Source organism: Canis lupus, chromosome 9 (genome assembly GCF_003254725.2).
Source record: "Canis lupus dingo isolate Sandy chromosome 9, ASM325472v2, whole genome shotgun sequence".
NCBI classification, from domain to species: Eukaryota; Metazoa; Chordata; class Mammalia; order Carnivora; family Canidae; genus Canis; species Canis lupus.
In genome coordinates, this window is record NC_064251.1 from 10979411 (window position 1) to 10993664 (window position 14254).

A 14254-nucleotide genomic window follows, 5' to 3' on the forward strand; every position below is an offset into this window, starting at 1 on the left:
CAGCTAACATGATCTAGAGAGTCAGAGAATTCTTCTGGGGGAAGCAATCCTTAAACAATCCTGAAGAATGAGTCAGAATCAGTTAGCAGGAGAATGGAGCAGAAGGTAAGTGTGTTCTGTGGAGGGAAGCAAAGGCATTGAAGCAGGAAGGACCATTCTTTCCATTTCCATTCAAATGGAAAGAAGTATCCAATGAGATGAACCCAAGAGCTCAGCCAGACACATACTCTAACCCACAACATCCTGAGTGATACTTCAAAGAAAGTAGAGAAAACTGCCCTAATCTTTTGTGTTCTTGGGGATATGGGAAAGCCTTTTGTCTGCAAAAGCACTTTTCCATAAATTGAGCAACACTTAGAATTCTCAACTGGGAATTCATTCTTTTGCTTAAAGCATTTTTCCCCTAAGATATAAGCAGACCTGCAGAGTGAAGTACATTAACCTAGATCTGTCACACATTTCTTAGGAGGGATGAGTCACTCTCTGAATGCATTGACTGATGAAGAAAGAATAACATGATAGGAATAGTTATTATGGTGGGAGAGTCACCACCAAGGTAGGAGGGGGCCCTGAAAGGCCTCGTGAGGGGTATTTAGGACAAATATTGTGATTCCCTATTATTTTTCACACTGTAGGCTCCTCTCTCTGTTATATTTTCAGTCAACTTGAGGAAAACCTTAAACCAAAAGATTAAAGAAAAAAATTGGAAAAGTGGAACAGACGTAAATTATTTGTTTACTGAGGGACAGCATTGAGTAGGGGGTCCCCTTTCTTCTCTGCAGGGAATTGTTTGTCACCAGTGCACATAGATGAGTCAAGCTTAAGGAGGGAAATATGCAATATGTGGAATTCCATATTTTTTAAATGTAAATCATGAAGATGATGAATTTGTATTTAGCTATTTTTCTTTTTGTCTTTACAGAGAACTTACGAGCACCAAGTAGAATATCTAAACCACAGATATGACCCAAGTGGAGTTGATTTTCTAGTATGCCTAATTGTAAGAAAGCCTTTCTACCTCTCCCTTTATTTTATTTTTTGATGGTTAGCATTTACTATAATAACTATTTGGCTTTGTCTACTGTATGCCAACTTTGAAAGCTTTTAATATAGTCTCAGGATAAGATACAGAATAAGACAATTCAGACATGATTCCAAATCATGAGTTAGTTTTTATGTGCATAAGTGGACTGTGTAGATCCAGAATGTAATATGAAATTAATTGTCATGTTCATTTATCTTGTTTATTGCCACCTGCAAATTTGAGAAAGCTTGTAAGAAATATAGATGCAATATAACTTAAATCCTTTGAATTGGAGATGAAAGGGGCAAAGTTGAATATTGAAATAAAAGGGAAAAGTGATTATATTGGTATATTTAGGCTGAAGAAAGCTATTGTCTCTGAATACAATGTGTCACTGCTTTTCTAGGCATAGGAGCAAATATGGACAGGAATCCCTGCCCCTATGGAGTTTATATCAAGGTGGAAGGATAATAAACTAAGATAATAGATAATAAACTAAGTAAATAATATGTATTGTGTCAGATGGGTGGTCAGGAAAAGCCTGATTGAGAAATAAAGATCTGAAGGGGGCAAGGAGGAAAGCTACAGAGATAGCTTGGGGAAGAGGATTCCAGTAGGAGGGGGCACAAGTGACCTTGGCTTTTCCAGGGTCAGCCAGGAGGCCAGTGTAGTTGTGGCAGAGTGACCAAGGGAAGAGTGGTACAAGGGAAGGTCACAGAAGTCACAGGGTAAAGTGCAGGGTGGATGGCATGGGCTACACAGAGCAGTCTGGGTCACTATAAGGTTATAAGGACTTTAATTTGTCTTTGAGTAACCAAGGAGTCATTGGAGGGTTTTAAGCAAACTACTATGATCAGACTTGTTTTAAAAAAGTAACTCTAGTGACTGTGTTGAGAATAGATGTTTGGGGCAAAGGAAGAAGAGGAAGGAGACCAGGTAGCAAGGTGTTGCAATATTCTAATGAGAAATTATGATGGCCTGGACCTGTCCAGCTGGATTTCTCCCCTAATTTGTAAGAATAGTTCACACGTATTTCACCTGATGACCAGGCCACCAATTTAATTCAGATGTTTAAGTGATATTTGTGAACTTATGCCTATATATAACTGTTTTTCTTTGCTCCTAGCCTTACTTGCAGGCTTTGATATTTGTTTTTATCCTAAGATGCATGGAAACAAAATGTGGAAAGAAAATAATGCGAAAGGATCCCATTTTCAGGTTGGGATAAAAACTTAGTCTCGAACTTAATATCGTATTTTCATGACCTGCACTACGGACCTGTTAATGTGGATTTATATTTACCACGTAAACAGCATGCTGATTTTCATGATGGTCAGTGGGTTGCTGGCTTACTGCTTGGAAATAGGACTCCCAGAGCTCTGCCACTAACCAGCGGAGGGAGGTTTTCAGGTCCTCAGAAATTTAAGGAGTACTCAAATATGCCGATTTCCCATCTATGATGATCACACATCCTTGAACAGAGGAGATGCAATGGAATTGGTTGAGCAGCCTAACGTAGTTCAGAGTGTTTCATAAGATGGACATTATACAGGGGCTCTAGGAAGGGTGAACGGTAAAAGATGGTGAGGGCAGATGCCGGGTGTGATTAAGATGGGCTCAGAGTCAACAGAGAAAATGTAGGTGACCTGATTTTTAAAGAAACAGCAGCCTCTGCTAGCAATTTGGCAAAGGTCAAAGATTCTAACTGGAAGAATGACAACAACAAGAAAGAAATTCTGGCGACAGGGACGGGAATTCTTGGGAAAAGCAGAAGCAGTATTCACAGGGCCATTTTCATCACCCATGTATTGAGAAAAAGGATGATGGTGAAATCACAGAGAAGCTGATCTAGGGGGCATCCTCAATAATGAAAAAACCCATATGTCCTACATTTCATTTTCTCCACAGAATTTCCCCCCAAAGTGGAAGTGCTGGGCCTAATCCAGAAGAACCTGTTGATGAGGATGAAGATGTTAAAGCAGAAAGATTAAGAGCAGCAACTGCCCTGACCACTTCACAAGCAGATGAGGTAGGAAAGCAAGTGACAAAATGGACATTAAGGGACCTATAATTCAAGAACTATCAAGAAGAGAGGTTAATATGCTGGTTTTCATTTTGCAAGTTTGGAGCTTGGTGCATTTTCGTAATTCTTAAATATGTAGGCTCTCCTTTGGAGTGTCCTGGAAGCTCAAAGAAGAACAGAGAACATAATGGTTTTATCATTCTTTTGAGGAAAAAAATGGGCTTTGATAAGTAGAGCTATAACTTCAAAACCAAGAATTTCGTAAGTTGGAGAATTTACATGAGATTTGTTATAAAATGCTGAATAAGGATTGAGATTTGAAGGGTTATTCTTCTATCTGACTTAGATGTTATGATGTGCTCATGAGCTTAGATCATTCTGGGAAGGCCAGTTTCCATGAAGCTATACTCTTTTATTTAGAAGATAGATTTAGAAGATTTATTTTATTTTAATTATTTTAATTAAAGATTTTATTCATTTATTCATGAGATACAAACATACACAGAGAGGCAGAGACATAGGCAGAGGGAGAAGCAGGCTCCTCACAGGGAGCCTGATATGGGACTTGATCCTGGATCCTGGGATCACACCCTGAACCGAAGGCAGATGCTCAAACGCTGAGCCACCCAGGTGTCCCAGATTTAGGGGATTTAGAGATATTGTTGACATCAATGAATGCAGGTTACACTTGAAACAAGCAATATGGATTATTGTCAGTTTAAAATATCCTTTATTTTGGGCACCTGGGTGGCTCAGTCCTTTAAGTATCTGACTCTTGGTTTCAGCCCAGTCATTATCTCAGGGTCGTGAGATCAAGCCCCATGTCAGGCTCTGCATTCAGCATGGAATCTGCTTGAGATTCTCTCCCTCTCCCTCTGCCCCTCCCTGCCACGTGCTCTCTCTCTCTCTCAAAATAAATGAATGAGTCTTTTTTAAAAAATTGAAAAATGAAATTAAAATATACATTGTTTTATGACATAGAGCAAGAAAGTTCCCAGTCATGAGAATATAGGAACATAAAGTCTCCGAAGCTTAAAAGGAAAATCACACTGTCCTCTATTCCAGAAACCTGTCATAATTGCTAGCTGTCTACACAAAGAGTATGCAGGTCAGAAGAAAAGTTGCTTCTCAAAGAGGAAGAAGAAAATAGCAACAAGAAATCTCTCTCTGTGTGTTAAAAAAGGTTTGGAAGAATCATTTAATTTTATTCACCATCATTTCAGCAATACCTACTGAACATCTCTGTTGTAGGCACCATTGTGAAGCACCCATGTGTGCATTCATTCATTTAACATATTTGTGTGTGTGTGTGTGTGTGTGTGTGTGTGTGTGTGTATGCCAGGGACTGCTTTGGGTTCTGGAATATAATCATCAAAAAAAAATAGGCAAGGCCCCGTCCTCATGGATTTTACATCCTGAGAGAGGGTCAAAACCCAACAATAACTTACCAATAAAATGGTCAGATATCACATAAGCAAGTTCTAAGTGGAGCATCCGAATATGTGAAATGACACAAATGATTCGGGGCAGCATTCACCTAGGGTTTGGGAAGACCTTTCTGGAGGAGTAACATTTAAGACAAGACCTGGGTGATGAGAAGGTGCCCAGATATGTGAGCACAAAGAGATAAGAACACCCAGACAGAGAAAAGAATGAGGGCAGAGACTCAGAGCTAGAGCTGCCTTTGGAATGGTCAAGGCACGAAGAAGCAATGGATGCACTGACAGGTAGAATGGAGGAAGTCCAAGACCGGAGCAGGGCCAAATTGGGTACCACTTTGTGAAATAGAGCAAAAGGTTTAGATTTTTATACCAAATTAGTGGAATGCCACCAGAGGGGTTTTAGTTAACTTTTTATTACCATTTACATTTTGGAAAAATTAACACATTGGCTATTGTTTGTAAATTTGAGTGGCAGACAAGAGGCTTTTACATTAGTTCAGATAGAGGATGATGGTGGTTTGGATGCAGTAGGGGAATTTGGGATGAAGAAAATGTGTCTGACTTCCCAAGTTTAGGAACCACTTAAACATGTACTCAGCACATCAGCCATCTACTACCAAAAAGAATCTGGCACATTTTTAACTGAAAAAGTAATCTGGAAAAGACTTATTGACATCAAATCCATAAGCTTTTCGCTAATATTTCATATAATTACAAGAGTTATAATTATAAGAGTTATAGTCTGGTGACATGGGTTATATATATATGTTATACATTTCAAAATAATACTGAGGGGTGTACATATCTCAAAAGATTTGAAGAAACAGGTTTATGATAATTCACTTCCCAGATTGATAATCAGTGAATCTCTTTCAGGTGAAATTTTGGGATTGCTAGGACCCAATGGCGCTGGTAAAAGTTCATCTATTAGAATGATTTCTGGGATCACGAAGCCAACGGCTGGAGAGGTAGAAAGAAATGACAGAATGATTTTCATTCCTAAAATAGATATTTCATGATAAATGTAGCCTATATCTTTATGAAACTCTACTTTTAGTAAATTTTAAATAATTTTCTATAGTAAATATATGAGTCTCTATAATATTTATTGGTTTAGCTTTTAAATTTTTGTGTATATATCTTTTTAATTAAAAAAGCTTTTATTGGGATGCCTGCATAGCTCATGTACCTCATGTAAAAGTTATGTTTTTAAACTGATCTTGGGAGACACCTGGGTGGCTCAGTGGTTGAGGGTCTGCCTTCGGCTCAGGGAGTGATCCCGTGTCTGGGGATCAAATCCCACATCGGGCTCCCTGCGAGGAACCTGCTTCTCCCTCTGCCTGTGTCTCTGCATCTCTCTCTGTGTCTCTCATGAATAAATATAATTAAAATTAAAAAAATAAAAAAGCTTTTATTGAAGTACAATTAACATACAATGTTATATTAGTTTCATGTGTACAAATAATAATTTCAATATTTCTATCACTTGCATTGACATAGATTATAAAAGGTATAATACTAAGTGAAATAAGACAGAGAGACAAATACTATATGATTTCACTCATAACGTTTTGATGCTCAAAAAATTTAGCCATCTATTAGCTCTATGTCAGTTTCTTAAGTGTGAGATTGGAGAAAAGGCTACATGTGTTTCTAAAACAGGTTTACCAAAATTAAAATAAAATAAAATAAAATAAAATAAAATAAAATAAAATAAAAATAATATAATTAATATAATATAATATAATATAATATAATATAATATAATATAATATAATAATAAAACTGGTTTATCTTCTTAGGTAGAACTGAAAGGATGTCGTTCGGGTCATCAGGGAGACACCCTGGTCAACTTCCTGGGCTACTGTCCTCAGGAGAACGTGCTGTGGCCCAACCTGACAGTGAGGGAACATCTGGAGGTGTTCGCTGCCGTCAAAGGGCTGAGGAAAGGGGACGCCACCTTGGCCATTTCACGGTAAAGAGGGGTCATGTGATTCCTTTGTGTCCAGAGGCAGGGAGGCTGTTCCACTGATGATGAGTTCACTAATAAAGAATGGAGGGTAGAAATGATGTCTGCACCTTTTCAGGGAATGTCAGCAGTAGAGCAGGGATGCAGGGACAGGAGCTATTCCCTGTATCTTTGGTTGAGGGATCTTTAAAAAATAGTTGCACAGAAGAGTTGACAACATTAAATGAGTGAATAATCTTTCATAATCATCCATTTCAGTTTCAAACTCAAAATTCTGGTTATTCCTTGGAACTCTTAATGAGATTAAAAATCTTTCATGTTCCAAAATAGTTTTCCTCTTTGATCGTTAGTTTCAGAATAATAGTGCCAACCTTCCCTCTAATGCAATCACTCTTCTGTGGGATTACATTTTTCGAAGATCTTCTCTTGAGTTGACATTCTACTCCTATTTTCCATCAGATTGGTGGATTCTTTCAAACTGCATGACCAGCTCAATGTTCAGGCGAAGAAATTAACGGCAGGAGCCACCAGAAAGGTGCGTGTGATATGTGATGTTATTCTGAGAGCTGATGGGGTGGCAGCCAATAAGGTGCTTCTCTTGCCTTCCAGTTATGTTTTGTGTTGAGCATCCTGGGAAATTCGCCTATCCTGCTTCTGGATGAACCATCAACAGGCACGGATCCAGCAGGGCAGCAGCAAATGTGGTGAGCCTTATCATAACCCTCAGAGCTGGGAGTATAAACTTCATGCAAAAGTTATGTCTTTAAACTGATCTTGGGAGACACCTGGGTGGCTCAGTGGTTGAGGGTCTGCCTTCAGCTCAGGTCATGATCCTGGGGTCCTGGGATCGAGTCTCACATCAGGTTCCCTGCGAGGATCCTGCTTCTCCTTCTGCCTATGTCTCTGCCTCTCTCTGTATGTCTTTCATGAATAAAAAATGAAATATTAAAAAAAAAAACTGATCTTGGATGGGGCACCAAGCTAGCTTGGTTGGTAGAGCATGCAACTCTTGATCTCATGGTTGTGAGTTCAAGACCCATGTTGAATATTTAGCTTACTTAAATTTTCTTTTCCTTTAATTAAAAAAAAAAAAAAAAACCAGCCCTGATCTTGGAAAATCAAATCCACTCCTTTCTAATATAGTGGAGATAATCCATATGATTAGGAAAATAAATATTTAATACATAGATTCTCTGATGTATCATATTCATGTGGTATTAATGTTAAAAAAAAAAAAACCCTCTAAATATTTTGTTGGAATTTTAGGTCTTATGGTTTGAGTTCAATTTTTTAAATTATTGAGATATATATAACTGGTTTTTTTTAGAGGGTATTAATTTACATATTTTCCCTAATTCATTACTTTTCTCTCCCCTTTACCAAATCTGTCAAATTTGCTTATCCAGTTTTTCTTAGTTTTTGAATTGTTTTTACTTTTCTTTCTAGAATGTTCCATTTGAATCAATAAAATCATCCAGTCCAACTTCATATTTGTGACTGTCTAATAGTTTCCCCTACATCTTTAAAGGACTTTGTTATGGAAATTTTATACAAATATAAAGAGAATCATTTATGAACCCATTATAGCCATGACCTATTTCAACAATTATCCATATAAGGCATAATTTTTTTCATTATACCTCCATCCACTTCCTCTTCTCCACTCTCCTATTAGTTTGAAGCAAATACTAGACACCCTACCCTTTATAAATATTTCAATTAGTTTCTTCAAAAGATAGAAAAGTTTTCTTTTTCAAAAACGTAATTAGAATACCACTAGCATACCTAAAAATATCGAACATTTTTCTTTATGTTATCAAAAAACCTAATAACTATTCACATTTCTGGTTTTTTAGTTAGAAATATGATTTATAAATGTGATTCATGAACTGTATTTTACATTTACAGTTTTCCCTCTAAATCTCTTTTTTTCCTACCCCCCTCTTGCTTTAGATTTTATTTATTTATTTGACAGATAGAGAGAGAGAGAGAGAGAGAGCACATAAGTAGGCAGAGTGGCAGGCAGAGAGAGGGAGAAGGAGACCTCCCCTTGAGCAGGGAGCCCTATACAGGACTCAGTCTCAAGACCCAGAGATCACAAACTGAGCCAAAGGCAGACGCTTAACCAACTGAGCCACACAGGCGTTCCTACCCTTTTCTCACCAGTGATTTTTTGGCTCATTTTAGGCAGACAATCCAGGCAGCCGTTAAAAACACAGAGAAAGGGGCCCTCCTAACCACCCATTACCTGGCCGAAGTCGAGGCCATATGTGACCGCATCGCTATCATGGTGTCTGGAAGGCTGAGGTGAGTGTCCTTCTGGAGTCTGTGCTTGACCCTCAAAGTGAAATTTCCTGTGGAAAGGGCACAATCACTGTGAGCACCTGGAGCCCTTCCTGTCAGCTCACTCAGGGATCCCCCTACCCCTACATTTGAAATTTGAGAATAATGTAAAAAATTGAAGGGACGATATTTTTTCCAATGTATTTTCCATCTTGCCCATAGGTGCATCGGCTCCACCCAACACCTGAAAAATAAACTTGGCAAGGACTACATTCTAGAACTGAAAGTGAAGGAAATTTCCCAAGTGACTGGGGTTCACGACGAGATTCTGAAGCTGTTCCCACAGGCCGCACAGCAGGAAAGGTGAAGGACCTTCTGATTACAGAGAAACTTGTTGGCTTTACCCACTCAGAGGTTTCTTTAATGCTCTCTGAGAACTTCAAAGTGATTTGACTTCATAATAAAAGTTAGGGACCTCTGAAACAGATTTACTGACATTCAGATTACAGGAGATTTCAGAGCCACCCAGAAAGCTATGTGCCCCAGGAAGACTTGGGACACCTCATCTGGGCCTCCTCAGCTATCCAAGGCTAATCTCCAGCTCAGAGCAGGTCTTGGAAAATTTGGGGGAAAGGAACTTCTCATGCCTGGAACCCACATGGGACCACAGTCGGACCCTCCGTGGTACCCTCCACAGATCTCCTCTGGCTCTTCTTCTCTCTTAACCTCACATCTCCCTCTCCTTAGCTTTCTGGTGACAGGGATGCAATATTAAATTAAGTAATTAATTGCAGCCTAATCGAAACTAAGCAAAGGGATTAGTTTAGATGTCTGTGTTTAACAACAGCACAAGGTTTGCATAAACTGAGCATAAATGCAGTTATGCTGGATTATTTCTAGAAGTATCTCCAACAGCCAGCTGCCAAAGGATATTTTAAGAATTTTCCATCGGTCATTTTATTTGTTTTATATGTAAGCCGTACATTTATTTGCATCACTTTTATTTTCATCAAAGGAAATTGATGTTAATATCAGTATTTATTTTGATGGTCACTTTCTCCCCCTTGAAACTCAAGGTCAAATGTGACTTTTTCGTATTCCCAGGTATTCTTCCCTCTTGGTCTATAAACTGCCTTTGGCAGATGTCTACCCTCTATCTCAGGCCTTCCGCAAATTAGAGGCAGGTAAGAATTGCCACTGTAAAATAAAACTTTTGAAGAATTGGTTCAGAATTAGGTAATAATTTGGTGGTAGGTTATTGTGTAATACCTTTTTAAAATACGTAAACACTTTTTTAAAATATGTAAATTCTAAGAGGTTTTAAGAATTGTAATGGTAGGTAATGATGGGATTTAACCCCAACTGAGGTTAATCCAGTTCTCTGGAACAAGGTGTATCTCCGGGGCAGGGACTAGAGCTACAGAAAACACACAACTGAGCTTGGCTGGTTTTGCAGTAAATTCATAACATTAACCTCACAAAGCCCCTTAATAGGGGCTACGTTGCCTGTGGGTGCACAACCCGTTCAGACCAAATGTCCTCAATTACCACTTTGCTCCTCTTTCCTTACACATCCGCCTTCTTCCTGCTTTTCTGCCTCAGTTGATGCCCTCGCTTTATATTTCACCAGTAAAATAAAAACCACAGAAAACCTTCCACCCATGCATCGGCCTCCCTGCGTCCGAGCTGTGTGTTCTGCTTTCCTGCTGCAGTGAATGAACGGTCTGTGTCCCTCCCTGAGTCCATCCCCTGCATTGTGCATGACTCTTCTTGCCACTCAAAATGATCTGTTTTTTTCTTTCCATCATCGTTTTTCTGCTTTCAACTGGGCCAATCCCAGCAGCAGACGGTCGTGGAGTATATCTCACCTAGCACAGTGACGAAGGGCTCCAATTTCAGTGCCAGTCTCTCTATTAGCTGGGAGACCCTGGGTAAAGCTATTGAATCCCTGCTTATCTAAGTGACTCATCTTTAAATGAGGGGTAAGAGGATTCCTGGATGGCTCAGTGGTTTAGCGCCTGCCTTCGGCCCAGGGCGTGATCCTGGAGTCCCAAGATCGAGTCCCACGTCGGGCTCCCTGCATGGAGCCTGCTTCTCCCTCTGCCTGTGTCTCTGCCTCTGTCTGTGTGTGTGTGTGTGTGTGTGTGTGTGTGTGTCTCATGAATAAATAAACCTCTTAAAAAAATAAATGAAGGGTAATGTCAGTGCCTACTTGTCAAGGTCATTAGGAAGATTACATAAATTCATTTGTAAAGTGTCTAACTATGATTCCCCAGTTGACTCCCTCCACTCTGGACACCCTGACTTCCTGTCTCTTCCTCAATGCTACCAGACATGTGTACTCCGGTTTCAGGACTTTGCACTTGCTGCTGATCCTTCTTCCTGAAATTCTACTACTTCTAGCTTATTTTCAAGTTTCTGCTCAATTCTTACCTTATAACTGGAGCCAACCCCAACCATCCAGTTAAAAAAGAGTGGCTGGCACTTCCTGCTTTCTCTACCTGATTTATTTATCCTCTGTAGTAGCAATCCTCGTTTATTTTATTATACATTTAAGTCCTTGTTTATTTAATGCCCATATGCCTGCCACTAGAATACAGAGTTTTATACACAAAGGCAGGGGTTTGTTTTTCACTGCTGCTCTGTTCCTGGTACGAAGCGTGTCACACACACAGGAGAGTCCCAATGTATGAGTGGTGAACTGTGAATATGGGAATCTGGTGACCAGTCTGATGAGGGTTTCCTGAGAGGGACGCCTAGCATAGAATGCATAGTACAGCAGATAAACTGGCTGAAGACAGTTACACAGAAGCATGGGGTCCTTTCAAAGGAGAGGAGTGGGATCAAAATCTTTCTTGTGTGTAAGGATGTGTCAATCAATTCTGTAGTTCCTCAAGTAACTTATGTCTCTCGAGACACACGTACGAGGTAATAGAACATATCAAAATGTAATATGAGAAAATTTTCATATCAAGATTAATTTAATTTGCATTTATATCAACTATGACTTCATGATTCCCTTCTTTCACCAAGCTTTTGTTTATTCAGTCTTATATTCCATTTATATTAATAGTGGGCATTTTTATTTTGTATGACTTTGAGAAACTTCTTGGTAATAAATTGTAAGCATCTACTAGTAATCTTTTTTTCCCTCCCAGTGAAACATGACTTTAACCTAGAAGAGTACAGCCTCTCTCAGTGCACATTGGAAAAGGTGGGTCAGCTTTTAGGGTTTGTATCATTCTTGTTAATTTCACATGAAAATAACATGTGGGGGCATGCATTTTCCCAATAACATAAACAGTCAACTCAGTCAATTAAGTATCTACCTTCAGCTCTGGTCATATCCTAGGTCCTGGATTGAGCCCTGCCTCAGGCTCTCTGCTCAGTGGGGAGCCTGCTTCTCCCTCTCCTCTCTCTTCCCTTTGCTCCTTCCTCTGCCCCCTCATGCTCTCTCTCTCTCAAATAAATAAATAAAATATTTAAAACAAAAAAAGAAAGAACATAACATGAATATTTCCTATTTATTTGGAAGACAATAAACAACCTGATAATTCTTTTTCCTTCTGCTTTGTCCCCTATTTAGATATTTTTAGAACTTTCTAAGGAGCAAGAGCTCGGAAATTTTGAAGAAGAAATTGATACAACCATGAGATGGGCACTCCTCTCTCCTTCAGATGACATTTAAAAGCTCAAACCTATTAATCCTTTGTGTCATATAAGCTTACGCCATATGTAATAATTGTCAGTATGTATAATTTTAAAAATCATTAACATCAATATCTGGTATATTTTGTGTATTTAGTTAACAAATGAATAAACGTAAAAATTATTCTCCTTAAATTTAGGAATGGTGGAAAATCTGTGGTAAAGGCAATTCAAAGTATTAATGAAGTTACCTGAAGGGCAGGTGCCAGGTATTGTGGAAATAAAGCCACAAACTTGGAATTTTTTTGAAGTATAACTTCAAACATGGCATATCGCTTTGAAATATGACATTTACTAAGAAATTCCCTAGCAGAAATGTATGAGGGATATATTCAACAGCCAGAAGCTAGCGGGATTGCTACACACCAGTTTGGGAGGTATCAGTTTTACGAGTTTGTATTAAGACACAAGTAAAATGCAAGAGTCTTCCTCTGGACCCTTTTCAGAAATTTGAAATTCACAGAGTGAGGAGTCCGTTGGATTCACACATGAACAAGCATGTGCATTGGAAAAGCAGTTCGAACATAATTTGTGAAAATAAGGGGAGTCACAGCAGCATTTGTTCAAATTTTTAAGATTTTGAATGTGTTACTTTATGATTGTGGGGGTACTGATTTTTCTCATCAGCTTATCAGTAGTTTTCTGTGTACAGTTGACCCTCAAACAACACAGGAGTTAGGGTACCAAGCCCCTCATGCAGTAAAAATCCCATATAACTTTTGACTCCCCCAAAACTTAACTACTAATAGCCTACTATTGACCAAGAAGTCTTCCCAATAACATAGTCAATTAACACAGTTTGTATATGTATTATATGCTGTGTTCTTACAATAAGTAAGCTAGAGAAAAGACAATGTAACTAAGAAAATCATAAGGAAAAAGTATATTTACTGTATGGTAAAAAATCCATGTCAGTGAACCTGTGCAGTTAAAATCCATATAGCTCAAGGGTCAGCTATATTTACTGCTATTTTAAAATCACTTCCCTCTTAAATATGTACATATGTCTATACACACATGCATAAATCATTTATATTACTAAATTAAAAAATATGTGTGAGCTTTAAATATAATTTTTCCCCTAAATAATAGTGATTTCATCTTGAATATCATGAGAAAATTTTTTGAAGACCAAACAGTATCCTTGATGCCTTTTTTTTTTTTTTTTTGGTGTTATGTTATATTACTTAAATTGTTATGCTCTTTGAAGAACATTTGTATAATGGAGAAAAACACAGAAATTAAATAAAATTGAATAAAAGAATCACCATACTTTATCCACACCAAACAAACAAACAAACAAACAAACAAAACAAAACACCAGCGTCTTTTTCTTTAGTGTACTTTTTTATGTAGGTGGAATCACTATAGTATATAATTTCTTAACTATATATGCATATTTGCTGATATAACATTGAAATTGTTTTAATTTACTTTTAAACTTATGGTGAAGCTTCAGTTTTATATATTTGCATTTTATTCTGTGTTAAATATTTGTATTTTTTCATTTATTTTTGTGTTTTAATCTTTTTCTTATCCATTTTTCATATAATTAAATATTTTATCTGCATATATTACATATGTCATAATTATATCTGGAACACTATGTCTCCAAATCAATGATAAATAATCAATAGCTTACTATTTGTTCAGGATGCTTTAGTGCCCTGTAAAAGCAAATTTCTATCATAATGAGAGTTGGATTGAAATTATTTCTAAAATTCAAGGAATAGATTCTCTTGTCTCTCTCAAATGTATAAGATCACAACATATATAACCATTTCACATAACAATATGATGAAATC

At 38.0% G+C, this 14254-nt stretch overlaps 1 protein-coding gene across 13 annotated transcripts in view; it reads left to right on the forward strand.

The window, feature by feature from the left end:
* ABCA6 (ATP binding cassette subfamily A member 6) overlaps positions 1–14023 on the forward strand; it is a 114559-nt gene extending 100536 nt beyond the window's left edge. For all 13 annotated transcript variants that reach the window (XM_049113955.1, XM_035721586.2, XM_035721587.2 and 10 more), the window contains 13 exons: positions 923–1000; positions 2151–2242; positions 2933–3053; positions 4113–4230; positions 5366–5457; positions 6292–6464; positions 6918–6993; positions 7068–7162; positions 8646–8765; positions 8964–9104; positions 9846–9925; positions 11900–11955; positions 12328–14023. In XM_049113955.1, the coding sequence (XP_048969912.1) occupies positions 923–1000; positions 2151–2242; positions 2933–3053; positions 4113–4230; positions 5366–5457; positions 6292–6464; positions 6918–6993; positions 7068–7162; positions 8646–8765; positions 8964–9104; positions 9846–9925; positions 11900–11955; positions 12328–12429 (1344 nt within the window). In that variant the 3' untranslated portion in view covers positions 12430–14023. The remainder of the gene's footprint in view (positions 1–922; positions 1001–2150; positions 2243–2932; positions 3054–4112; positions 4231–5365; positions 5458–6291; positions 6465–6917; positions 6994–7067; positions 7163–8645; positions 8766–8963; positions 9105–9845; positions 9926–11899; positions 11956–12327) is intronic.
* The last annotated feature ends 231 nt before the right edge of the window (positions 14024–14254 follow it).